Source organism: Ambystoma mexicanum, chromosome 12 (assembly GCF_040938575.1).
Source record: "Ambystoma mexicanum isolate Mex_15411 chromosome 12, UKY_AmexF1_1, whole genome shotgun sequence".
Classification (NCBI taxonomy): Eukaryota; Metazoa; Chordata; class Amphibia; order Caudata; family Ambystomatidae; genus Ambystoma; species Ambystoma mexicanum.
Window position 1 is genome coordinate 1038938787 of NC_090936.1, and position 27808 is coordinate 1038966594.

Below are 27808 nucleotides of genomic sequence, written 5' to 3' on the forward strand. Positions count from 1 at the left end.
CCTTCATTGCTCCCTCTGGTCTCATAACCATCTTGCTCTCTCATTTGCCTATATAGATCCACAATCCTTTTTCCCTAGTCCTTCTGCCTCATGCTCATGAGCCCATGTCTGTACTCTAGGTATCTCGTGCAGCTTTCTGCAGGGCTGTTGTGACCTCTCTTCTTCCCATCGTTCTCATTCCTTAACTGGTATTACACATCTATTAACAATGTGATCCATTTTGTCATCCCTTTGTCCCCTACGCCATCTAATTTCTTTCTCCTCTTGTTCTTCCCATCATCTCATCTCCCTCTCTCTTCTTCCTCTTTCTTTGAAACACATGCATTTTCAATCTCTGTGCTTATATTTCTTCATGTTTCTTCTCATCTTTTCTCTTTTTTCTGTTCTTCATACCTTCTTTGTTCTTCCTTTTTGCCTCTATTTTTCTTCTTTCTTTAACAACATCGATACCCTTTCAGTCTAATTTGAGTAGTATCATGTTCTCCCATGCACTTGTTCTGTATTATCATCACTCCACTGGCTCTGTCTTTCCCGCCTTTCTGTCTCTTGACTTCTTCTATTTCTATCTGCCTGTCCCTTCTTTCATCACGCTCTTTATGTTAATCACGTATGGACATATATTTACATTCTTTACTTTTGCTTTCTTCTACATTATCTTCACTACGCTAAGCGGGGGCGCATATGTCGGAATAACATTCACCGCCGCTGCTTTCAACTCCTTTAGTGGATAAAATACCTGTATGTCTTTGATCGTGCTATTGTCTTCAGGAGAAGAAAGAGGAGCTGAGGGCGTTACGCCTTCCCCTTTATGCTGATTAAGCATCCACTCCTTCTCGGGTGGGTCTTCTTTCTCACTCATTTTCCATAGCTCTAAAATAGCTAACCTTTTCTGTAATTTCTTCCCACAGTATGCAGCATGTAAATATGTTGTCACGTCTTGCAATACCATTCTTGATAGCGAACCTTCTTGAGGCCAGGGCATGAACATTTTGTCAGCTGTGCCTTTTACCCACTCAGCATGGTATTTCTAATCTTAGGTGTGTATCACGGTAATGTTTTGCACAAGTGTAGAAGGGGAGTGCCCCCCATGATGAAAAGTCATTTTTAATAATTACCAGATCTTTTATTCTGTTATTACTATCATTATTTAAACCACAACATCAATTTGGGAAAGCATCATCAATTGCCGCCCATTTCTCCAAAATATCCTCCACAAAATGTACAAGCTTACACAATAATATTTTTTGCTCCTTCGCTTATAGTTCGTTTATAGTTCTATCGATTTTTACTATCCTGCTTTTAGTGTTGATAATCTAAGAATCTTATTTTGCTCTATTTATTCTTAATTATTACCCTCTATACAACCTGCGACCTATATTATCACAACTAATAAAAGACATGAACTTTTTACAACCCCAAACAAATGTGCACAACAATTTCCACAATCGTCTTCTTCACTTTCTCTAGTAAAAGTATCTCCTCTCTAGTCAACTCCATTTTGGAGTGTGTCGCACATCCTTCTTTGGCCTAACCACCGGACGTCATTAAAAATACACTTTTCTGGAGTATGATGCGGTCCCTTCTATCTCCTTGAGAATAGGAAACAAGGTATCCCTCCTTAATCAAATCCTGTTACGTTCCCCCACTACATATATATATGCAATACAATCCTCCCTTTTTATTTGCCACTTTCGATGTTTCTACTTACATCTGTTGTTCAGTTTGAACCCTTCGGTATCGACTCTTCCCCAATCAACCACTTCGCCTTCGGTCCGCAGGACACCCGTGGGGACCGGACAGGAATTTCTTCAAAGAGGCACCTGCTGACCTTCTCGGTTCACACGTGTTTTTCTTCCGCTCTCTCCAGGAAACCGCAGCTGATGGTGGAAGACGTCGAAAATCAGAGTCTGGATTTGAACCAACCTCTGCTACCAAACTGTGCAGTAGCAAATGGAGCTTTCCACGTGCCAGATGGGATTACCACAATAACTGATCTCAGGTCCAAATAATCAGACAGACTCAAATAATATGGCAAAATACTACTTTATTATCAGCTCAATAAATTAGGGTTACATGGCGAGCAAAACAAAGCGCAGCTCACAAACTCTCAATACATTTTGGTTACAGAAAAGACTTTATACCTTGATGTACGTCAGCTATGACGTCATCCTACATGGCTAACAGTAAAACCTATCAGGCGGGGGGATTTGTTAAGGGAAACGTATACATATAGAATGTATAGGTGTAGGCAACATCATTAGATGCCCCTTATCTGGTAGGCACAACTTGAACCGCCTTTATGTAAAATACAGATAATAGCAGAATAACAGCAGCAGATAGGTCTCTACAACTATGTATGGTCCACCATTACTTAGACCTCATGATTGGTGGCACTCTCTTCCAGCCTTGTACATTCGGCTTGTTAGCAGTACATAAGCAAATCTAAACCCAGGTGAAGGGGAACGTCAGACAATGTCCACATGGCTAATTAGCCTACCATCACATCAGTTAGGCCCTAAACCTAGGCTTCTTCTTTCAAGTTGACATTGCTGAATGTTCTCTTCCTCTGAACTTTAAATGAAGTGAAGGTACATTGCTATCTTCATCTGAGAGCTCTATGAAAAGGCCTTGTCTCCTGGTCCCAGACCAGATGTGAGGAGACTGTGATTTTTTTCATTCTGCCCTTCTATTTAGAGCTATTTGATTTCATTATATTGGGTGCTATTACTCTGTTTGGCCTCTGAAGACTTGGTTGCTCCACTCTGCATGTGCTTTCCATGTCTTTAATTGTACAATACTTGGCGCTTGCAAATGTTGACTCTTTTACTTAATCTAAGAGAAATATGTCCTGCATACTGTGGGAAACCTGACTGTATTCTCCCACCTACTCCCCTGGGATCTTCCATTCAGGTGGCCAGGGAAGGGCCATTGCTTTTGGATCCCAAACCTGGGGGCAGACAAGCGAGGGAAGATCCTCTGAGTGGAGGGTCACGGGGGATTGGGAGGAGAATACCCAAGGGCTAGACATGGTATTCCCCCTTCCCAATTATACACCAACACACACTCCCTCAGCCATAATGGGGTATTTCCAATCACGCCCCATCTTCCCCTCCCCATTTCCAATTAGTACTGGGAAGAGGCGATCAGGAGCAATGAGTATTACCCATAGAAACAGCATAGGCATATAAAGTGAGGCCTACCATCTAACACCTTTTAATTGGCCCACAAATAGTCAGGCAAGGTCAGGCACTTTTCCCCAACTGTGCACACCAGACTCCAATTGACTCTCACCTGCAGTATAAAAAGGGTGGTTTTGCCAGAATAAGGGAGCTAGCTGGGTGTGCCGAGATGCTAGCCCAGTTTTTGTGGGGGGCTGCAGTGTGGCTAGGGAGCCGTGTCTCCAGGGAGTCGGAGTGAGGCAGCTTGTATCCTGCCAGCGGTGTTCAGGGAAATGCTTGTTTCCTTGGGACATGTGCCGGTCCCAAGGGTATCTGAGGACAGCTGGTGAGACCCTGAACTCGACCCAAACCCATTTGACCTGCTTGCCGACGCCGCGCTACTGTTGACGAGTTTCATAATTATAATTATAATTGGTTATTTATAACGCGCTTAATACCCAGAGGTTTCTAAGCGCGGACCCAGGGATCGAACCTGTGTTGCACCGCATCGTGGCTGGAGTGGGAGGAGGAGCGTTGCTGAAAGAAGAGCCCAGTGAGCAAAACCGGGATGAAAGCAAGCGAAATCTGGAAAGCGGTGGAAGAAAGCAAAGCAAGAGAAAGGTGAAAGCAAAGCAAGTGAATACTGGAAAGGGGCGAAAGAAAGCAAAGCGAATGACAGAAAAGGTGCACTAGAGGTGCAGAAGTAATGAAAGACAGCCAAGGGCGCTGGTGGCGGGGAAACAGCCATGAGTGGGTGTGATAGAGACCCAAAAGTAACGAGAGGGGTGCCAGCGACCCAAAACCGAGAGAGACAGCAAATACACAGTGAGAAGGAAAACGGACAGTCAAGAGATGGTACAAGCAACCCGAAAGAAGTACAGAGAGTGCAACAGTCCCATTAACCCCTTAACTGCCATGGATTTTCCACCCCAGTGCCAAGGCCTTTTTTGGTCATTTCGGTATGTCGCCATTCGATGACTTCTTACTTTTTGTTACATGAGATATCTCTGCCAAATTTGTCTGCTTTTTCTCCCACATGCAGGCGGTCATAACGCCACCAAGCAATCCTAGTTTGCTGTAAGGGGGTGAGAGAAAATAGCAAAAAGGGAGAACATTTGGGTTTTTTCAGAAAATGCCAAAAACATGATGTACAAAGAAGCCTGTGGTTTTATCCTTGTTTGTCATTGCTAGGAACAAATGGTTTGCTGTGCTGAATTCCTAATCTTCCAGGCTTTCAACAACAGGTTGAGTGGAAACCAAAAAAACATATTTTTATATGGTTATCAACCATTTTGTGAGGGATAGGCGATTTAGGCCTTTTTTCCAATTGGACAGATTGGAAGAAAAAGGTAGGAAAGCAGAATGGGAGGACAGAAAAGCATATATTTCTGAAGAGTAGACAAAATTCAAAGTTTAGGAAGGGGTGATTTGCGCAGGTCAGGCAACAACTATGTAGGGAGAAATTCCATAGTTTGTGGACAAATTGGGAAAATGACAGAAAAAAAGGTATGTGGTGGACGTGGTTGGCCTGGTAAGGCAATGACTTCTGTGAATTTTCCCAGAATGGAAACCTGTGTCCATCATCCCTACTCTGGCCTACTCCTTTAAGTGCCTAGCCTGCAGACTTTCACTATCCCCAAAATCTTCTCTCATTATGGCCAGCTTCTATCGGCCACCAGGTCAGTCCACTTTCTTCATCTCAGAATGAGCTGACCTGGTCTCCTCCTTACTCTCCTCCTCCTCTCAAGTCCTCCTGATGGGTGATATGAACATCCACTGGACTCTCCTGACTACTCAGGTCCTTTCCGCAACCTGTGTGACTCTCTCGCCCTTTCTATCCTTCCCACTGGCCCCACGCACACAACTGGCCACACCTTGGATGCTTTCATCTCGGACATCCCTTGCTCTATCCCTCTCACTACCTCCCTCTCTTGGACTGACCATTCTCTTCTCTCCACACACCTTACGCTCTCCTCTCCTCTTGCAGCAATACATCCGGCACAGCCACTGGGCTTCAAAGTTACCAGACCTATGAAAAAAGTGACAGTGGCTGCTTTTGCCTCCTCCTACTCTCCCTCAGCTGACTCCCACCCTGAAACAGCCCTCGCTAACCTCAATCTCTCTATCCCCAACACCCTTGACGCTCTTGCCCCTGTCATTAGGGTCCGACTGAAGTCTTCCAAAAAGTGCAACTCTTGGTACGACTCCGACCTGGCTGCCCTTAAACGCAAGTGTAGGGCAGCTGAGCGGAAATGGAATGCATCGGGCGAACCATCTGACAAACTGGCCTGCAGCCTCCTTCAAAGGCATTATCGACTCTGCATCCGCCCCAAGAAAAGAGTCTTTATTCAAGCTTGCATCTCCGCTGCAACAAACAACACGGCCAAACTCTTCAAAGTCTGCAAGGAACTGGCCAATCGTGCAGCAGCCTCTTCTTCTTTACACCCACCCAGGAACTTTGCTCGGCCCAGGCTGCACACTTCACCAGAAAAACCCAAGACATCCTTTCCACCATCTCTTCCACACTACAGCATACACCAACACCAGAGACTCCCCTGCCCCCCCCTCCACTTACCCTCTCTTCTCTCTCACCTGTCACATCTGATGAGGTTACCAGACAGGTCCAATATATGAAGGTTTCATCTAAACAGGTGGACCCCTGTCCCTCAAAAACCATTAAAGACAATATTGACTCTGTCGCCCCAGCCTTGGCTGACCTCTGCAATCTCTCCTTCTCCACTGGAGTTTTCCCAACTGCAGTGAAGCACTCCCTTGTGCACCCTCTGCTCAAAAAACCCTCTGCCGTCCCCTCCATTCCGGCAAACTACAGCCTTATCTCCATCAGTCCTTTCCTGGGCAAGCTCCTGGAGAAACTATCTCTCAGCTGACCCTACACGCTGAATCTATTGGTTGCTTCGATGACCATCAATCTGGCTTTAGAGCATCCGGAGGCACGGAAACTGCTCTTCTGAACACCCGTGAAGACCTGCTCTCAAATCTTGACACTAACACCCCATCTATCCTCATTCTCCTTGACCTCTCCTCTGCATTCGACATGGTTAACCACAACATCCTGATTGCACGTCTCCGTGACACCTTGGGAATCACAGGTCAGGCTCTAGTGTGGTTAACCTCTTTCCTCTCTGACCACCCATCCCAGGAGGAACTCAGAGCCTTTCACTCGACTATCACTCTCAACTTGTGGCGTTCCCGAGGGATCCAACCTATTCTCCTGGTTCTTCAACGTCTATATGGCTGCCCTGGTACGGGTGATTCCCACCTTCACCTCTAACTTCCAGTTCTATGTGGATGACACGCAACTATCTTTCAAGCTACCCTCAGCCACCACCTCCTCCTCGCTCATATCTGACTGTCTACTATTCAGTCATGGTGTGCTGCAAACAACCTCTGCCTCAATGCCACTAAGACTGAGATAATTCGCATTGGGACCCCTGCTCCCACTTTCCCACTTTCACTCTGGCCGGCCTCCCTTGGCCCTGCACCGGCACCCACCTGCAAAGCAAGAAACCTTGGTCATCTTTGATTCCACTCTCTCCTTCTCCTCTCATATTTCAGACATCTCTAAAAAGCCTATCAGCTACACCTCCTCAGAGGTACTCTCCCTTTTCTCACTTTTTCCCTGTGGGTGCAAGGATCAAACTAAAGACCCTTTGCATTGTTTGCTTTCTAGGGCTTAGGACCCACCTACCTTCAAAGTTACCTACCTCAATACTGTCCCTCACGAGCCCACTGCTCATCTACCTCCAACCTTCTGGTTCTCCAAGTAGAGATTTGGCGGCAGATCCTTATCCTCAGCAGGTGCCTGCCTCTGGAATAGCCTCCCTGCTGCCCTACGTCTTGAGCCAGATCTCCTGAAATTCTGGAAACTCCACAAGACCTTCCCCTTGTCCTTTCTTCTCTCTCCCTCTACCCTGTTAACCTAGTTCTATGTCCTTTCCCTCTCTCCTTCCTATTCCTTACAGCATGTTGACTGGCTGCCTGGTGTACCTCAGAATCTCACTGGTCCCCGGGACTCCTCCAGTCCTCTCTCGCACTTGCCTCAGGATCCTGCACCCAACCCTTAACGCACTGAGAAATTAACCCAAGACAGAGGCTCTCTCTGCACTTACCCCAGTCTCAACCGACCAGGTGCACTTGACCCTCCCCTCCCTGCGACCGTCTGTGCACGTGCTAGGTCCGTACGCACCACGCCTGAAGATCGTCTGTTTGTTTCTCCCGTCTCCACCCCTAAATGTACTGTTAAAATTGCATAATCGCTGTCAGGCCTATTTGCTATATCCCATACTGTTAAATGTATTTTATGCACTTACTCTACCTGTGCAGACTATTATCGTCTCAGATTTTCAAGGGCTCTGAACGACTGTCCCCCCCCCCCTGTGTTCCTACCCTCCTTGAGTGCTTTGAAACACTTGCCTGTGTATAGGCGCTATATAAATAAACAATACCATACCATACCAATCAGGAAGGAAAGAGTGGGGAGCAGATCACCATAGTAGTAGTAGTCAAACATGCTGGTGAGTATATTGTAAATATGGGTAGCTAAACACGTGTTAGCTTTTACTGGTGAATCCCACCATCCTGGATGGACATGTACAAAGAACAGTGACATTCCCTCATCCCAATGTTTGGCAACTCAAAGTTACATTTAAATCAATGGGCCTTATTACAAGTCTGGTGGTAGCTGCACTGGTAATACCGGCAGGCTGATGCTGGACTTGCACATTTTTCTGGTGCCTGGCTTGCCGATAACAGCGGGTGATTATAACACTGCCGGTCCGGGAAGTCAGGCGCAGGAAAAATGGAATTCCCCATTCCCAAATGGGAATGGGGAACACGGAGACACCGTAAATAACGGTGCCGTTGCCTCTGTTACGGTCTGCTTACCGTGGTCGATGTGCCTGGCAGGGCAGACCTGCCGGGCACAGCGACTCTGGCAGGCAGACTTGTAGTGTGCCGGTCCAGAAACAACTGTGCCGGTAGGCTTACCGGCACCGTTGTTACCGGACCGGCACACTCGTAATGAGACCCAATGACTTGTACTTCGCTGTGATGGGTTATGTGTTGTGGAAAGCAGCTGGCAGAGACATGCCCACTAATAGTTTTAGAACTAAAATGTGAACAGAAGAAAAAGGTTGTTGAGCATTGAAAGTCAATCACCATGTGATAACTAATTCACATACAATTGGGACATTTGATGTTCAATGTGTATAAATGATGCATGTAAGTTGGGATGTTATTTCAACTCAGCATAGATGATAATGTGTTATTTTTATATAGCGCTTTTCCCAAAGCACTTTACATAGATCATACTTACTATCACTATCACCCAACAGAAGTTGGTACTCATTTATCGACCTTGGAGGATGAAAGGCTGAACTGGCCTTGCTGGAATTCGAATCTGCAACCTACAGATCACACACAGATCACAGAAACGCGCACTCACCCCGCTGAGCTAATTTACGGGCTTACATTGAAACGTAAATTGTATGTCGTATGACCTACAGCCAGATACGTGATAACCATCCCTTAATATCCAATGGCAGGTTTCCAATGGCTGTGTCAGCAAAATAATGGCCCGCTATTATCAGACTGGTATAGTGGAGCCCAAGACGATTGGCGGGAGCAAGCCACGCCTGGCCACGCCTGATGTGGTATCCAAGATCTCCCAACTGAAGTGGGAGCAGCCATCCATCTTTGCCTGGGAGATCCGTGAGAAGCTGTTGTCCGAGGGAATCTGCACGGGAGACAAGATCCCAAGCGTGAGTGAGGAACTTTGCAACAATGCATGGTTTATAACATACCAATTAAAGTAATCAGCCAATCAATCATTGTTATTATTGCTAGTTGTGTTATTAGCACCACCAACGCTGTATAAATATGGTGCCAAAGAAATTCAAAAAACCACACTGATGCAGGTAATTATTTATTTAGCTATTTAAAGGACTATACGAACATTGTGAAGTAAGACATTCGCTGTAATTTCTTTTCTGTGCGTATATGCTCCCTATGTATTGTCTTTTTCTTTGCCTATTCTTGGCACAGGTGTTGGGCACCAAACAACTATGTCAAAGAAATTCCACATTTAAATGTAAAAGTTCTGATTGCTTTAGAATATTTGTATACTTATTTTTATGGCAGTTCTGATTGAAATTGTTCTAAGAGTTTGGCGGTGCAGTACATAATTGACATTAACAATACTGCTAAAAGATGTCCTGGGCGGAAGGATTCGAATTTATCTTAACCCCTGCCATTGCTCAGAGAAACCTACCACACCAGACGTTTTAGTTTTGGATTTTAGGTGGTACTGAACGCTCTACCTTTAAGCCAAAAATATTGGCATTAAATTAAGAGCTTTAACATACGAGTTTCAAAAAAAGAAAATCTCATGGAAGGTAGCCGAAGTGGAATTGGTCAATGCATGTAGTGGGCCGGCTACAGGAGACTCATACTTGGCCAGCAAAGTGTCCCTGGGCTTTGAAAAATACCTAAATGTGGTAATTCCCCCCCATACACGTAATCTATATTTGAAATTCAGGCTAGGCTGTGCAAGTAAGTGGCATATAACTGGAAATGAATTATGCCCGGTGTGTGGCTAAGCCAAGGTATCCTTAAGCCACTACTTGTTCTTTTGCCAGGGTTACTATGTGGTCAGCAGTAGGTACCTGAAGACAATATGTAATGATACGATAGGTTACCTGTGTTGCTCCGTGTCCTCTTGCTTCCAAGGCGAGCACGTTAGCCCTGAGTAATCCTCCCGAGAATACATCGCATAAGTGAAGTGTTATTGCTATTTAGGCATTGTAACACCATGAACATAGTATACGCTGTGGCAAACTAAATCCACCAGGCATGGTGCATAAGAGCCAGTATGTTGAAAGCTAGGGAACTAGGAATTAAAACCCCTGTTATAAAAATGGTACTCACAATATATGCCACATTGCCTCATCGAATAATGTGGTTAAGATACCCAGACATGTTTTTTCCCTCTATTGATGCTGCTAGTAGATCTATAAATACACTTTCTTATTGTTCTTGTGCACATTCCTTTGGTATAGGTCAAACATTTTGTAGACCTGTTTAATCTCCCAATATGTTTCTTGTACTGTTTATGAATTGCACCCCTCCTTTCTAACGTTCTTGTGTGAAATGCACTTTTTGTATCGCTGGTCTTGCACATTGTAATGGACTAGTTCTAAAATGTGTAGACCTGTCCTGACCTATGTCTGCTACTCTTGTTCAGTATCCTATACCTGTGATATACATTTCCTTTTCCCAGGTGGACCACAATTGGAATAGATCTGAATATCATGAAGCATTACTGCCTTTTGACATTGTGAAGACATGGTCCCATTGTGTTTTATAATTGTTGTATAGATATTTGAACTCCACGCTCCACGCTAATACAATTGATGTGCATTATTATTTAAATTCATATGTAAATGTTGTGTTTTTATGTGTATTTGGCAAACGACGAATAGTCGAGCAAAATCCATATGATGATGAGAACTTCAAATAGGGGCTTTGAATGAGGGTCTGTAATACTTTTCAATGCAGATGTCATGTGAGGATGGATTTGTGTTTTTTGGCAATGTGTCGGCCCATCTCTAAGTCAAATCTATATGATCTTCCACCAATTCCCACCCATCTGCAACCAAAACCACACCCCTTTTGCATTCTTTACCTGCATTTGTATTGCGTGCTAAATTTGTCAACCATTTTTACTTGATTTATGCTTTAAAAATATTTACTACAGCTTTTATGTTATTTTACATAGTTGATGTATTTTGTATTAAAAATAAACACATTAATGTTATAGTTAGGTTTTATCCTAAAATGTCTCTGAAAATGTCCATGTACTGATTTGTTGGGGTTGATCTAGTGTGCATTATGTTAGTGATGTCACTGTGGTTTCATTAGGTCTGTAGTTTGTGATTTTTCCAGCAAGGTAGACATTTTCTTTCACTGAATCGTGGTGTAACAAGAATACATTTGAGGGCAAGCGCTGCTAACTTCCTCCACCTTCGGGTGCTCCAAGGCACTCCCTGGCTGTTGCTGATCCTCGGACAGCAGACCCTGTGCCTCATTACAAGTTTGCCGGTCTGGAGACAAGGGTGCTGGTAAGCTCACAGGGCACCCTGGTTTCCGGACCGGAAAACTAAGAGATTGACTGCTGGGGCCGCTGCACCCGACACGTCTGACCCTGCCAGGTGCTGCGGCCATGGTAGGCGGACTCTTCATGGAAGCGCCGGCACCATTACCATTGGTAACGGCGCTTCCGAGTCCCCACTCCCAGAGTCCTATGGGACTCCATGGGAAGGGAGACTAACATTTTCCCGGAGCTTGACTTCCCAGGCCGGTAGACTTGTAAAGTCCTGGTTGCATCGGGAAGTCAGGCGCCTGGAAAATATTTACGAGTCCAGCGGCAAACCACTGGTAGCACTGGCAGGGTTACCGCCAGGCTCGTAATGAGGCCCCTTGTCTTTCAGAGCCCAGAAAACTCCTTATCTGGCAGCTGACAAGTGTTTGCCTTGGTCTGCCCTCCATCGGCTGCTCTGACCACAATTTGAAACTCAGATGCCGAGCAACCTTTGAATTAGGGGAGCGCCAGAGACAGTTGAGGCTCTGAAGCTGACTCTGTAAAACAGGGAACCTGAGTCTGAAGAGCACCTGTGCCAAGGCCTTCTTTCGTGACCACGTCGAGACATCTCCCGAGGACTTCGAGGTGGATATGCTGCTTGCAGTGCACCACACCAAGAACGTACTCACAAGCGAGCAGAGGCAGAACACCATGAAAGAGTATGCAACACTAAGACACTGTTTACATGAAAAGTATTAACATGACATCTAAGTGCACAATACCTGAAAAGACAGGTTGGAATGATAACAATTTGCTGGATATGTGGTGCTTTTTCATGGCGCTGTCGTGCCGGTAATCATACTGAATGGAAATTTATTTGCCTGCTTTTCAGCCCCAAATCTGCAGTTTCCATAAACAGCCAAATGCATGACCTCTTGAGATTTTATTTTAACAGTGTACGCAGAAACCCAAGTCGTGCATATGCAATAATGTTTTACCAAGGTATACTGCATCACATTGTCGATCTACAATTACCACTAAACATTCTGAAAAAATGTACATGAACACATATGTATTTGGAAATAATGGTTATATATGCTTGAAAGAGACAAATTTGGCCAGTCATGTCAGCACTCGTTCTATCAGTGCATAAGTAATGGGTTCAAGGTAGATTTTTTTTTTTTGCAAAACAAGATGAATTCTCCCAACGTGCTCTTCTTTTAAATACTTTTTCTGTTGTCAAATTAATTTTTTAAAATCTATTTTTAAAGCAAAAAACATCAAAGCATTACCTTAACAGCGACATAAACACACACCTCTGGACTGGCGGCAATAATAGCATGGCATCCTTCACTAGTCTGTTTTATTTCTGGGCTGTGTGAGGAATCCGAGGGCATTCCCACTTCTTTCACCAATATATCCTTCTCCCATGGGGCCAGGTAAAGGCCATCGCTATTGGACCCTGGCCCTGTGGGTGAATATGCGAGGGAGGATCACCTGGCTGGAGGAGACTTGGGGAGTGGGGATGATGCACCCTTGGGTGAGACACAGTATTTCCCGTTTCCATTTTCTAAGGAACCTAATATTCCCCAGCCATTTGTAGGTTAGTACCATTCCCTTCCTTATCTTTCACCTATATCATCTCCCAGCAAACACTAGTCAGGTACTGGGACGAGGAAGAGGCATCAAACACTGAAGAAAGACTGTTGGTTTTACATAATGCCAGGAACTTTAAATGGAGGAAATAATGGCAAAAGAGAGACTTTGGTTTCCTTTGGGAAACACGGTGGGACACGGGACGAGAGGTGAAGACCCCGTAGAAGCTGCAGTAGCAGAGGAGCAGGAACCAGAGAGAAGCCAGGTCGAGACTCGCGGGTGAGGTGAGGGCCGGGAGAAGCAGAACCAACATTATGGAATGGTGGGGAGATGCCGGTAGCCGAGAGAATCTCCCTGGGTGTTCACAGCTGCAGGACCGCGAGGACAGTGCTTACTGGTTCTCCAGGAATGGCAGCAGGTGAAGTAGAGTCCTTTAAAGGGAACCAGAGGCTGCAGAAGGGGACATGTTGCAGCAAAAACCAAAGGAGGGTTTTCAGGAGCCAACAGACACGCGACTTGACACCAGTGAGTCTACCCGAAGGCAAGGGAACTCCAGGGTGTGTCAAGCAGGTGAAAGAAATCTAAGAAACATTGAGTGGATGAAAGGTCTGAGAATAGGGGACTGAGAAGAGGCAAACAAGCATTGTCAAGAGTCAGGTTGGTGATACAAATTGCCCAGTGGCAAAGAAGCCTTGCCAAGAGTTTGCCAGATATAAATATTACTGAAAGAGATGCATTATTGATAAACGGAAAGCTATATACAAGAGTAAAGTATAAAGAAACCTGGAAAGGGGCACCAGATGCTTTGGTCAACTGAATTGTGACAGCAACTAAATTTCCTAGCAGGAGAGTGTACTGGAAGCCTAAGTTGATTTCTTCAGAGAAAGCTACTAAACAAGTAAATGGTTGCAAAACAAGAATCAAGAGCATGTGTTGAAACTAGCATGAAGGAAACCCAAGTAAGGGGTGTCGGTTGCGTGACTTGTAATGGGTGGACCGTGTGATCCAACAACTGCGCCTAGACCGAGTAAAACCACCTAATGAAAGTCACTTTGGGATTGAACCAAGGAAAGGTATATGAACTGAAATAGAGGAACTGAACTTTGTTGAATGATAACCGAACCTGAAGAGCTGGGAAGTTATTTTGGAAAATGTGAAGACTTGAAGGCTTGGGGAAGGGAACTCCTCTTTGATAAAGTGAACTATTTGAACCTAGGGAAAGGGAAACCTCTTTTCCTCATGAGAGCTGGAACAAGCTCAGAACTTTTATTTTGACCACTTTTCATTTGATGCTGACATCCCTACACTTTGTATATATTTAGATGTGAGGGCAAGTATAGTTTTTGGGCACAGACAGGCATTTTGCTTTGGACTTCCTGACACAGACTATAATTAGTTTCATTTAGGTAGGGAAATCCCACCTTAGCATAGGGCAAGTAAGGTCCTTTTCCAAACCCCTTCTTAATTGATAAAAGTTTGTAACCAAAACTCTATTCAGTTGTCTGTGTCTACTTCCTGATGCCTTCACAACAGACAATGAGTTGTGAAATTTTACCCGCATCTTGGTAATCATCCCGATTGCACCAGAGCATCCCACAAGGCTACAAAGCTCTTGAAGAAGCCACTGTGAAATACCAGGAGATATAAAAGCCTGGCAATGAGGCCAATGTGTGCAGATAGCCACCTGCTGTTTACCAACAAATGAACGAGGACAAAAAACAGTATTGTATTGTATTATGCAAAGGAGACATGTTCAGAAAAGGAGCATGATGTCTTTAATATGCCGAAAGTGAGCACAGGTAGGCAGCCCTGAAGTACACTGTTAGGAAGCGAGGAGGGTAAGAAAGCAGCCAAAACATTTTTTACTGTGTTCTGTTTGATCTTGTGCACTTGAGACTAGCTGCTGACATATCTTCACCCGGATTGTGTGTGATGTGCTACTCATACCGTTGTTGATTAAAATGCTGCCCGAATATTTTACATTAACGTTAACACCAACACTTGACGTAAAACATATATTTTCTCGAACCTGCTATATGGGAAAAATCCTTTTAATTTCCCCCTGATGGACTCCTAAGCAAACCATCCCCAGATTACACACGGGTCATTATTTTGCTTGTGGTGAGTAAAGCCTCCAGGTTTTGAGTCAGTTGTATTTCATTATAGTTCATTCGTTTTAGACATATTATAAAGTGTGCTCTCTCTCCCGCCATGACCTGTCTCTCTCCTCCATGAGCTCTCTCTCTCTCTCTCTCTCTCTCTCTCTCTCTCAATGAGCAGTATCTAGCTCTCCATGAGCTGTCTCTCTCACTCCATGAACTGTCTCTCTCTCCATGAGCTGGCTCTCTCTCGCTCTCTCTCCATGCATTGCCTCAATTCATACACTGTCTCTCTTCCCATGCACTCTCCCTCTCAACATGCTATCACTCTCTCTATGCGCTCTCACTCTCTCTTCATACACTTTCTCTATCCATGTGCTGTCATTCTCACTATATGCGCTCTCTCTTTCTTTGTCTCTATCGTTGCTGTCACTGGCTCCTCTTTCTGTGATGCCACTCTCTCCTCTGTGTGTGTTGTCTCTCTGGCTCCTCTCTGTGCGCTGTCTTTGTCTCTATTTGCGCTCTATGCACAAGTGCACACTCTTTTTCGCGCTCTCTCTATGCACCATCTCTTTTCTGTGCACTGTCTTTCTTCCTCACAACATGAAAAACTACCCTCTCTTGTGCCCTCATTCCATCTTCTCCAGACTTCCGTTTCATTGCAGCCCTTACTTTCATCCCATCCTTCCGCTCACACCCTCTATTTTGGTCTTACCCTCCCACTCTCATCCTTTCTCTCTCATGTTTTCTCTTGCTCATCATCAATGGCGCCCTTTCTCAATGGCTTCCTCCCTTACTCTGTTCCCCTTCTCATTGTAATGCACACCTGCATCCCTTCTCACATCCTCCCTTGAATCCATGTGCTCAGAAGGGAACAGCCATTTGCAAATCGCAATCCGGATTTAAATATGGCTGGCCACCTCCTGAAATGGTGCAAACAATCTAAAGAAATCTGTGGAAGGTTTCCCTAAGTAATACCACTAGTTTTTTATTTTTTATTTTATTTAATTTTCATATAGTTTATTACAAACATTTGAAAAAAAAAAACATAAAATATAACAATTCACTCTAGTGCACAGAGACCTAACTCTGCATCTAGCTAATATATTACATGTGCCAGGTCATGTTACCACTTATGATTTCTGAAACTGCGAAACCTTGTCAACGTTATTGGTGGCAATAATCCTACTACAGATTTGTTTCAAGTTATTCATTAAGGCACTTCCAACAGTCTACTTTCAAGTTGTTTCAAGAATAGCGCAAGTGCATTTATCAATTTTTTGTTTGTGCTGCAGTGCATTTTTGCCCACCATTCGTCGGCAATTAATGTCAACGCCATACTCAATTCTCTCTCGAAATATTTAAGTCTTTGACTATTTGGGTCGTGGCAAAACAACACCAAATGTTTCAGGGTTTCCTCTGCTTTTCCACAAAACCGACATTTGGCGTCTCTTCCCAGCAGCCCCCTTCTATGGCCTTGAATTTCTCTGGACTCATAGAGATTTAACCTGAATTTCAGGTAGTTTCGCCTTAAGTGCTTGGTACCAATAGTTAAATTCAAAACATCCCCTCCTTCACATTTTTTGGTTATAGGTTTATTCCACGGGCAAATTTAGAGTTTTCAAAATTGAAATTTAGCAAAAACAGTCCGGTTTTGTGTGGGGAAATTTCCTCTACACAAAAATCATTGCTGCATGCAATATGCAATCCTCAATGGAGTCCCATGGGACTAAAAAATTATGAATATCTTGTAAAGGAGTGGCAGGGGCTCTTTGTAGCAATCACCCATATTAACTGCAAGAGGGTACTTTGGCCCCACCAAAATCCCCACTGCAAGAACCGAAGACTCCACCATAGGGCAAATGTCACTGTCTTTATCCACAACATATGACAGGGATCGGTAATCGAACAACATCACGGTTCCAAAGCTCTCATCTTCCAAACATGGGTTACCCTCATTTAACCGTGCATGACATCACAAACAAGTCGCTTCCTCCAAAAAACAATCAGGCTGGGTGATTGGTCATTTTAGGAAGACTACATGTACATTGCATAGGGATTTGTAAAACCTTTGGATAGCCATATCTGGTGGCTCCACCTGCGGCCACCCCTAAATGTCACAAGTACAAAGTTGCAGGTTCTTAGAGAAACTATTGGCTGCTGCAACATAATATAATTCTAACATAGCTCAGGAGCAACACGTTTGTCTTGGAAGCAAGACAACGTGGCACAAAACCGTCTCGAATCCCGATCCGGCACTTAGAAATCACTCGCTGGTATTAAGTGCGTTATAAATTAACAATAAAATAAATAAACATGAAAGGTAGCTACAGGTTGGACAGGACAGGTCTTCCCAGTCTTGGGGTCCTGGACAGTTACCAGGCTAATTGAAACTATCCAAGGTGATGGGAAGGATCTCAAATGTACTGTATGTTCCCAACCAGTTATTATGTGACAGCCTGAGCCCTGAGAAAGAATATCCATCTTTGAACTTAGGTGAACTTAGGTAGTAATTGTATCTTTCCACCTTCTGTCGGGTGGGAACAGCTTCTCTCCACCTGCTACGAGTGAATAGGCATTGTTCTGCTTTCCTGGGTCACGTGTGTGTGGACCACGAAATGGAGCTCTCTTGCTTGCAATTATGAGGATTTTAGACTATAATTCTTGCAGGTTTTGTGTTGTCCTGGCAAGCTGGCACTGTCCAGAGCTTCCAGGACAGACACCGCGGGTGCACACTGTGTCTGTCCTGGAAGCTCGGTCTTTAGCTGGATAAGGTTGTCTGCCTTTCCCTGTACTTCGAAGTACATCTGACTTTCTCCATTCACTTCAATTTACCTGTGGCTTCTGTAAAGAACTCATGGTGGCAACAGTAAAGACAGACACAAGTGATCACAGTTCAAGGGTGTTTATTGAACAATGAATGTAGGGTGGAAAAATGCCTAAGCTAAACCTAAATCTAAGATGGGTGCAAGCGTCGACCAACAAAATAAGAAAAACCTATTGCCAATTCCTTACAAATTATTATAGAAATAGTGTGGGATAGTGGTTCAATAAAGAAAAGGAGTGTTCCAAATATTAAGTCAGGATGTGATTGCTAGGGGCCTCCCTTCCCCCTTGTTTTCAGCACAGGACAAGGTGAGACCGTGGAGCACAGCACATGCTCAAGCTTTCTCAGCACGAGCCGACAGATCCGTTCCAGCTAGCACAGTACGCGCTTGCGCTTTCTCAGCACGAGCCGACAGTTCCATTCCAGCTAGCACAGTACATGCTTGATGCTAAAGTCTCTTTGCATTACAAAGTCACTTGCTTCAATGCCTGATGTATCCAACAAACACAAACAAAACGTTTTTTCCACAGTTCATGTTGGGTGATGGCTTCACCCCTGCGACCCACTCTTCCGGGCGCCAACCCCTCATGTATCCTATTCAACCAATCAATTGAACAGTTCCTTTCTCAATGAACTTTGGGTGATGACTTTCACCTGTGGATCTCCCTCGACCGGGCGCAGACCCACTTGACAGGGGGGACAATTCACTTCCCCTGATCTTCCAATACTTCTTACTTTCATGAGTCTTAATGTCTTTTTAACAGTACTTTAGGCTTCATCTCTGATTGTCGGCTTCCCTCTTCCAGGTTCACTTTCGCTAACTTTTATAAACTGTTCACTGTACTTTGGGACTTTGGACTTTGCCTCTTTTTGTTAGCATCCTTCTGCAGGGTTCACTCTTACCAACGTTAACACACTGTTCATATGCTAATTTCACTAAGCAGGATTACTTTCCCTTAGCTTCACCATCATCTATAGGTCAAAGATGTTCGATGGTACAGAGGATTTTACAAGACCCCTGTATGACCACTTTGACCTCTTTGCACCTCTTCCCAAGGGCTTCTGGTTCCGGTAGTTTCTATCATCGGGTAATCGCCCATAGTTCCCTGCCTGAGCACCCACTTGGTGCCGGCCTCCTCTGTTGCTGGTTTTCCCCCTTTTTAGCTTCTCATAGTTCAAATTAACCATTTGCTACTTTTTGTTCGACACAGTTCGGTATCTTATCAATTCTCCCCTTGGCTTACCGCTGTGATGAACCGATTGCCTTTCTTTATCCTTGGAATCAAGCTTGGTACCACTGAGACAGATTTCCTTCCCCGGCTTGGTTATCAGCGGAGGAGGGTCTTACATACCGTAGACATTTGCTCCAACACACGCAGGCCTTTTTTCACAGTCTTATGTTTCCGTTTGCAGAGGTTTCATGGGCCTGGTTCGGTAAGGGAACGTTCACTTCTCTCCTTATCACCCCCTCGGTCTGCACCGCCTTTCTCCTCTTCTTGAACAGGCCATGCTGAGCTAGCTCTTACGTCGTGTGGACTACCTTGCTCGTCTTGTGCTCCTCTTTTTAAAAATGTATTTTTGTGCCTGTTGGCTTGTAATTTATTGGTTTGCAATTGGTAATTTGTTATGAAACCTTTATTGGCCTTAGATTCTGATACAGAATTTCATTGATAATATTTTTATATTTGTGCATTTAGTTTATTTAAAGAAAACCTTAAGCACATGTATGTAAAAGATAATAATTTAAGAAAAAAACATTTAAATCATTTCAGTTTTGCAATTTTTCCTATCTAATAACCAAGAAAAAGAATCCATAGATACTTAATAAAAAGAAAAACTTGAATAGCGGGAAGTTAATAATCAGTCTGTGTTTCTATGCATTTGGCAAATTCCTTCTCTGCTTCCTTCCATATGTAGTAGGCAGCTGCAACTATTACTACTGAGTGGGGACCAAAATTGGTCCCTGGCGATGTCCTCTATTCTATGTCCTCTATTCTTGTGTTCTTTTGCTCCACCTTTTATCCCTGTGGGGAAGGGAAAGGGCCGTCCGGTGTGTGTGATTCTGGTTAGTAGCCTGACTTTGCTTGACCCTTGTATTGGGACATGTCAGGCACACAGCTTGGTGGTTAGTCTGTTGTCTTTTACGGTGTAGAAAAGTGTTTGTGTTGGAAAAGGGCAGATTTAGAGTTTCCACGTTTTCGAAGTGTCAGGAAGGGGAAGAGGTGTTATAGGGAATTATAGTGTTTGTACCAGGGTGTTTGATAAACTTAGAAGGGTGAAACTGATAAGATTTGAGAGACAGACGGGAATGACCGGGTGTACTATCTTGAAATGAACAAGGGGCATTGTGGAAACGGTAGTGTTTTGTCCTAGTAGACTGGGTGTTCGGAGAAGAATAACCAGAAGGACGTGGAGAGGAAGGATGGGGAGTATTTGAGTACAAAGCAGGAAAACAAGGATTGTGGGAGTTGTGCGTTTTGAGTGCAACATGGTTTGGGCTACTAGGGTATCTATCAGACAGAGGGTTCATGGGATTGGGGTAAGGGAGATCTTTCGGTTGAAAAGGAGGTTGAGTTGATGCAACCTATAAAAGCTTCAGGAAGCTTGTCTTGCTTGTCCCTTTCTTTGGCATAATAACGCGTCTGACCTTGGATATTTCCCCCAAGCATAACCTTGGGCTCCCCTACACAGGCAATCCTCCCTTTCTCGTCCACGCCCAGGGTTGGAATCTGAGAGCACCAGCACGTCCCAGGCCACCTGAATAAGGGACTCCTGAGGTCTACTTGCTAGACTACCCTCCGGTTTCTCACACTTCCATCTTTGTCCTTATGTCAGTTCATATTAATCGCAATTAAGCATGTGCAAGCTGGTTAAACATATTCTTGGCTTCTTGTGGTTTCTGCGTAGCTAAAGATATGCAGAGGTATGTGTGTCGGTCCTCTAACTTCTATCGGTCATAAGCATTTGTTTCATGTCCATCAGCAATAAACTGTAACTTTGTGCATGTATGCCCATTTGCTTCATGTCTAACACATCTACGTCATGATGTCAGTAGTACATCATCAGCTTCTTGTAGTCACAGTGAGCCAACTTTGCTCGATCAATGACAAAACAGTTTCTTTTCCAGATTGTCAATTGGATATGGTCTGAACGGCTGTCTGAGCATCGTTTCTCACCTCTGTGATATATAGGTGATGGCGGTGAAGACCCTAGACGTGACATGCACCTCGTTTCTCAGTCTTCAAGCTGCGAATCAAGTGGGGGTCACAAGTGCCACATTTGAATCCCCCTACAGTCCCCCCTCTGGTCGACCCATCGACCACATTCGCTAAATGATTCTATCTGTTCACATACATTCTTGGGATCCAAATCTTCATTACTCCTCCTAGGTGTCAATGGTATCTTACGTGGTCATCCAAACTCCAGGTAATATAACTGCAATCTCCACCTGGGTTGCACCATACCTATCTCTCCCAATAGTCGCATGAATTGGTCAGTAACACGAACGCGGTACCTTGCAGGAACAGAGGACAATGCTTCAGCTGTGACCTTAACGCAATGAGGGCCTTTGTTTCTTTGTCTTGTTCTGTCTCTACATCCAGTTATATTGTCATCCATACAGTTTTTTCAGTCGTCTTCCTACACTGTTATATTGCCACTCTGATGACACAGAAAGTGGAACACACAAATATCAATGTGCTACTAGTACAGTTAGTCCATTGGGCATCCATTAGGGTATCCAAGAGAAGATGTGGGATAACCAGTCATAGTCTGTCCCTATAGAGTCTGTTTCTGCTTCCATTTTAGCATGTAAGTCTGATAGCTGGGTGATGGCTTCTGTCAATGTTCCATTCTCTTCATAGTGGGTGGATATGTACATGCAACAGGAAGGCCTGATCTTGGTGCAGGCCCCCCCCTCCTCCCCCAATGGTAGTGGGGAGGACTAAAACAGAGCTGTTCTGGAGGGACAGTAACCTGACATCTCTCAATTCTTTGAACCCTTTGACAGTCAAATGTATTGTCTGCATCAGCTCCCATCATGTAATTTGGAGCCATTTAGCATTCACATTAGCTTGGATTGATGAAATGAGAGGCACGAAGAATATTTTGGTTCTACTAAACAGTCTATGTTCTGGTGGTATTGCATCTAGTGCATCTTCCATTTTTGAGGATGCATAGTTTCCTGTCTTCATTCTTGTTAGTTCTACAGACCTTCTTTTTCTGATGAGCATCATCTTCGGGAACTCGTCAACTTGTATGTCTTTACAGGGTACTACTAGTGCTGGTGTACTAATCTGCACGAGAGAACATATTCCGCCCCAATTTGGCAGCAGTTACATGTAGGCCTTAGTTCCACAGGCCCGGTAGTGATCCATTAGTACATGCCTGGGATCTTTGATATTTGTTTTCATCCCTTGTTCTCTCCAACCTTTACTGGACAATCATTCTGGAAACACAAGGCACTCTTGAGCTGTATAATTGGCATGGGTTCAGCTTAATTTTCCACCCAGGTGAGTAGTTGCGCGCTTGCTTCCCATTCCTTGAGGCAATTATAATTTTCTTTTTGTACCACTACTACTGGAACTGTTGGGAGCGCATGTGCTTTGTTCCCCACCACTCCTTCTTTCCACCCGTCAGCTGTGTATAATTGTCCATATACTAATAAATGCAGCTTTTGCAAGCATCCTGGCATCCCTCCTGTTTCTTTTGGTCCTGTCTTGGGACATGGCAGCTCCTTTTGTGTTACTACCTTAGCGTCCCCCTTGTGTTGAGCACCAAGGGTGTATTGTATTGTTTTGTCAGTGCTCCAATAGTTATCCATCACTTCTTGGGTCTTGATGTAATGGTCTTCATACAGGAATGCCTTTTGTGACATCCACCTCAAGGTGGCCCACCACCCTTGAAATTGACCCTGGGTTTTGCATATCGACAGGCGCATGAGTCACTGTGCTCTGGTGGTTGGGATTTCAGTTGCTATGAATGTTCTGGATGTTCTCATGGCATAGGGGATGATAGAGCACACATAACAGCTCTCCAGTGTTTCCTTCCCTACCTTGATCATGTGCTTATACCACATTTTGTTGGACACGTGGGCCGAATCAGTTAGATATGAATGTACCTGCTCCAAGTCTATTTCTGTATTGCCTCTAACTCTTTTTACTTCTCTGGCAGCTTCAGGCATCTGCCCATATATGGCTTCCGTCACAGCAAGGATAGGGGTTGTGTTAGTAAGCGCTAAACCATGTGCGTGTGAGAATAAAATTTGACTTAACGCAAGGAGGGTAAAGAAATAGAGACAACAGAAGGCACAAAACATCACTGCAGCGGCTCTGAATACAGTTCCCATTTTTGTAATGAAAATGTCCTTCGTGATGTCCAGACGTCTGTAGAGTTACCTGGAAAGCCTTTAAAAATGCATTGTTATCATTGTTGAGTGACGACCGACACCGTGGATGATTCAAAAGAAGTATTTATTTGATAAGTTACACCGCAGGCAGCAGACGCACCTCCAGCTTTGGGTGCTGAAGCAAACTGCCCGAATATTCAAACCTCGTAATACGTACACATTCCGAGAGAATCCTGCAAACCAGGAATTCTCAGAATGTGTATGCATCAATGGAACCTGGCACTACTTTAAGTTGAAAACATTGAAAACAGATAAACTTAATACAAAACGAACAAACCTAACACACCTCCCTCCCTTTACATGGGCAAGTGTTTAACTAAGCTATTCAAGGTAATAGTCCTTAAAACGATCAGGCAGTCTCTTTGTTCTTTTACAATTTTCACCACCATTGGATTCTCCCTCCACTTCATCACCACTGCCTGTAAGTGATTGGGATGCTTTTCCTTCTCTCTCCTGTTCCTCTTGATTCTCGTTATTGACATTGTCTCTCATTATGATTTCCCTATTCACATTTGGTGCACACTTGACTAGTCTAGACTTCGACCAACACTCCCCCCCTTCGAGAATGACCACACTACCTCTAATGGTCTCTACTCTCTTGGGGCCTATAAATTTGCTTTCTGTACACTTTGCCCCAAAACGTGGATTCTTGATTAGTACAGAGTCCCCTACAGACAACATCATATCTTTAACATTGAAATCAGAATTGAATCTTTGTTTGTACACATTCTGGGCATCATGAATCAGATTCATTACTGTCTGTCTATCTACATTCACACACCCAGATGCTTCTATCCATCCTGGACACAATCTGGTAGCTGTCTGCCTACCTTTTAAAGAGACAAAAGGTGACACCTTAGTAACAGAATGTGGAGTGATACCATAATTCCACAGCATTTCTTTCAGAATCTCAGACCATTCGAGACCTGAGTTGAGTGCCAGCTGAATACCCCCTTTAATAAATCTATTAGCCCTCTCCACCAATCCATTCACCCTGGGATGGTACAGGGCAGTTCTCAAGTGTTTGATCCCATAACGGACCAAGAATTCTTTTATTTTCTGAGAACAGAACTGCACCCCGTTGTCTGTTATAATCTCTGTAGGAAACCCTTCTCTATGGAACACTTCTTCAAAAAATGAGACCATCTCATTTGTGGTGGCCTTTCTTAGAGCCTTCCACTCAACCCACTTGGTGTGATAGTCTACAAGCACCACCATAAACCTGAAACCGTCGCCCAAACCTTGTATAGGGCCAATTATCTCAACAGCTAGTTTTTTCCAGGGCTCACACGGAACCTGAACTGGGCTAAGAGGCACTTCTCTGACAACTTTTCATTTGTCCGCTCTTTCACATTCATGTCAACCACGCACCTTCTTCTCCACCATACTGTCCATGCCTGGCCACCAATACGATTGTCTTAACAATCTTTAGGTACCGTTTATTCCTAGATGGCCTTGATGAGATAGGTCTACCAAACGGGCCCTAATGCTTGAGGGAGGTATAATCTTAGACCCTCTTCTGAGTTTAATTCCATCTTCAGACAGATTTAACTCTTGTTTCACCTCATACATACGATCGAAGTTCCTATCCAGAGCATCCCTACTAGGCCAACCATTAATTGTCCACTCTTTCACCCTTTTGAGAGAGATGTCACATGCATCTGCTTCGAGCCATTCCCCCTTTCCCACTGCAACTGGTGACATGTCTGAAATAGTCATATCTTCTTCCATGACTATTTCTGATGTGCCCTTAGTATGTTCAATTGGCAATCTAGACAGGCAATCAGCCACCACATTTTCTTTCCCTGGAATGTGAACAATTCTCAAATTATAACCTTGCAGTCCCACCATCCATTTGGCAATCCTGGGAGAGCCTTTTGCCCAGTCACAGCTACTCAAAAGTTGAACCAGCTGTTTATGATCTGACTTTATCATAAATTCTTGCCCCAAAGAAAAAATGTAAAGTGTGCAATGGCCCAGTATACCGCTAATGCTTCCCTTTCTATTACTAAGTAATTACGTCCAGCTCCCCTTGGGGGCCTGGAAGCAAAGGCAATCACATGAGATTCTTTCCCGGAGTCCACTTGGTACAGTGAGGCTCCTAACCCAATTAAACTGGCATCTACGGTGAGCATTGTTTTCCGACTGCCCACAAAACCACCGAGTGACAGTGCTTCTGAGATCCCTTCCTTTATAGCAGAGAATGCTTCCTGACATTCAGGAGACCATTTAAAACTTACCCCCTTTTTCAATAAGTTCCTTAGGAGTGCTGAGATGGTGGCAAATGTTTCTACAAACTTGTGATAGAACTCCGCCATACCCATAAATGATCTGAGTTGATCTTTGTCGGTAGGCGGAAGTACCCCACATATATTCTTCACTAGATTGGTTTCAGGTGATATGCCATGACCTGACACTCTGTATCCCAGGTACTCAACGTCTCTATGACCAATGCGACACTTCTCTCTTTGTACAGTAAGCCCTGATGATCTCAACCTCTGCAAAACCCTCCTCAATGCTACATCATGTTCACACTCTGAGCTTGCATAAACCAAAATATCGTCTTGAAATACAGTGACATTTTTGAGATCTTTGAGCACTTCCTCCATGACGCGTTGAAACACCAAAGCAGCTGATGCCAGTCCGAAAGGCATGCACAAATACGTAAAGGTGCTTTCCTGTGTTACAAAAGCAGTTACATGTTGACACTTGTCCGATAGTGGCACTTGGTGATAAGCTGCAGAGAGGTCTATTACTGAGAACCAACTAGGTTCCCCAAGTGTAGCAAGAGTCTCAGAAATTATGGGTAGAGGGTGCCTTTCAATGAAAATGTTCTTGTTGAGGTCCCTGAGGTCGACACATAATCTCAAACTACCATTGCTCTTTGTGACCAGGACAACAGGGGAGAGCCATTCAGTTCCTTCGATGCGCTCAATCACTCCCTTTTGAATTAAACTTTGAAGTTCCTCACGGAGCTGTTGGCGAAGTTTCAGTGGAACAGGTCTCACTTTGTGCACGACCGGCTGTGCATTCGGCTTGAGTTTTATGTTGTGCTCGAAATCATTTAACCTTCCCAGGTTGGAAGTGAAAACCTCAGGAAATTCCCTGGACCACCTGCCCTCAATATCTGCAATATTCACAGGTTCTGACGCATTGGCTTGAATGCGGACACCTAATACTCTTTGTTCCTGCCAACCCAGTAGCGATGCTCCCTTCTTTGCAACCAGTATTTTTGCAGAACACTCTCTTCCTTTGTAAGTTACTGTGCCGTGAAATTCGCCAGTAAGAGCAATGTCCGAGTCTCCATAACCACAGGGTTGTACTCCAGCGGGAACAGGAAGGTCAGGAGTCTTGCCTAGAATGTTTCTGAAGGTGTCTTCTGATATAATAGTCAAAGGTGAACACAAATCTACCTTCATCTTGATGTGACACCCATCAATTATGAAATGGTCAACTGGCCCTTTGGCATCACCAGATACAGCATCAATCTGAAACACATGCCTTACATTCTTCTCCTGGACAGGCAACAGCTCATCTGGCATCCTTTGCAGAGGCTGTGTGGAAGTTTGGTATTCTGTGTCTCTTTGTTCAACAGAATTCACAGAAGAGTCTTTACACATATTCGCAAAATGACCTTTGCGTTTACATCTGTAGCACTCCGCAACTCTTGCTGGGCAGGAGGGAAAATTTGCTGAGTGCCTGGAATTCCCACATCTAGAGCACCTCTGACTCCACCACTCCTTCCTGGTATTCGTCCTCCTCTTCGGCATGACTGCACACACACCCTGTGCAACACTGTGTGATGACTGTTTGTCGATCTTCATTGCCCTCATGTATTGAGAAGTTTGTTCAATACTGCGTGTCAACTCCACCGCTTGCTCCAATGACACATCCTTGGCGAGCAACTTTTCCTGCACCCTGGGACTGTTGGTGCAACGCACTAGCTGGTCCCTAATAAGGGAGTCAGTGAGGTCTCCAAAGTCACACGTGTGGCTCAATGTCTTCAGAGATGCCACATATGATTCCACAGATTCTGCCCTATCCTGTGCCCGTTGAAAGAACTTGTGTCTTTCAAACGTCACGTTCTTTTTGGGTTCAAAATGATCTTCAATCTTTTTTAAAGCTATTATGTACTCATCAGCATCTACAGATCCTTCCTCCACCCCATGTGTGAGACCGTTGAAAACAATGTGCCCTTCCGGTCCCAAATTGTGTAAAAGAAGTGCCTTTTTCCTGGCAGAACTATACCTGTCGCCCCCAATGGCAACAATGTAGTACTCGAACATCTTGACCCATCTGTCCCATCTGACTGGGGGCCACCCTGGTTCAGACAGGAATGGTGCAGGTGGAGAGATTGCTGCTGCCATAATGTCAATGTCAGAAGAGTGCCTTTGGTCCTGCAGCGTTCCACAGAACAATGACAGAACAGGATGAGCTGGAGAGCCTAATAATGTTCAAATAACATAAAGTCCTGAAAGTCTCTCATGACACAATAGTGAGAAAGAATTATGACCTCATAATAAGCATCAACACAGGGGAACTCCTCTCTGAAGATTCTGAACAGAGTGTTTAGCGAGAGTGCTTCTGTTGCATCACAATGGCCATGAAGGTGGTCAAGGCTCC

At 44.4% G+C, this 27808-nt stretch overlaps 1 protein-coding gene across 1 annotated transcript in view; it reads left to right on the plus strand.

The window, feature by feature from the left end:
• PAX4 (paired box 4) overlaps nucleotides 1–27808 on the plus strand; it is a 465469-nt gene that overhangs the window by 90615 nt on the left and 347046 nt on the right. The window contains exon 3 of the mRNA XM_069629565.1: nucleotides 8723–8938. Within this exon, the coding sequence (XP_069485666.1) occupies nucleotides 8723–8938 (216 nt within the window). The remainder of the gene's footprint in view (nucleotides 1–8722; nucleotides 8939–27808) is intronic.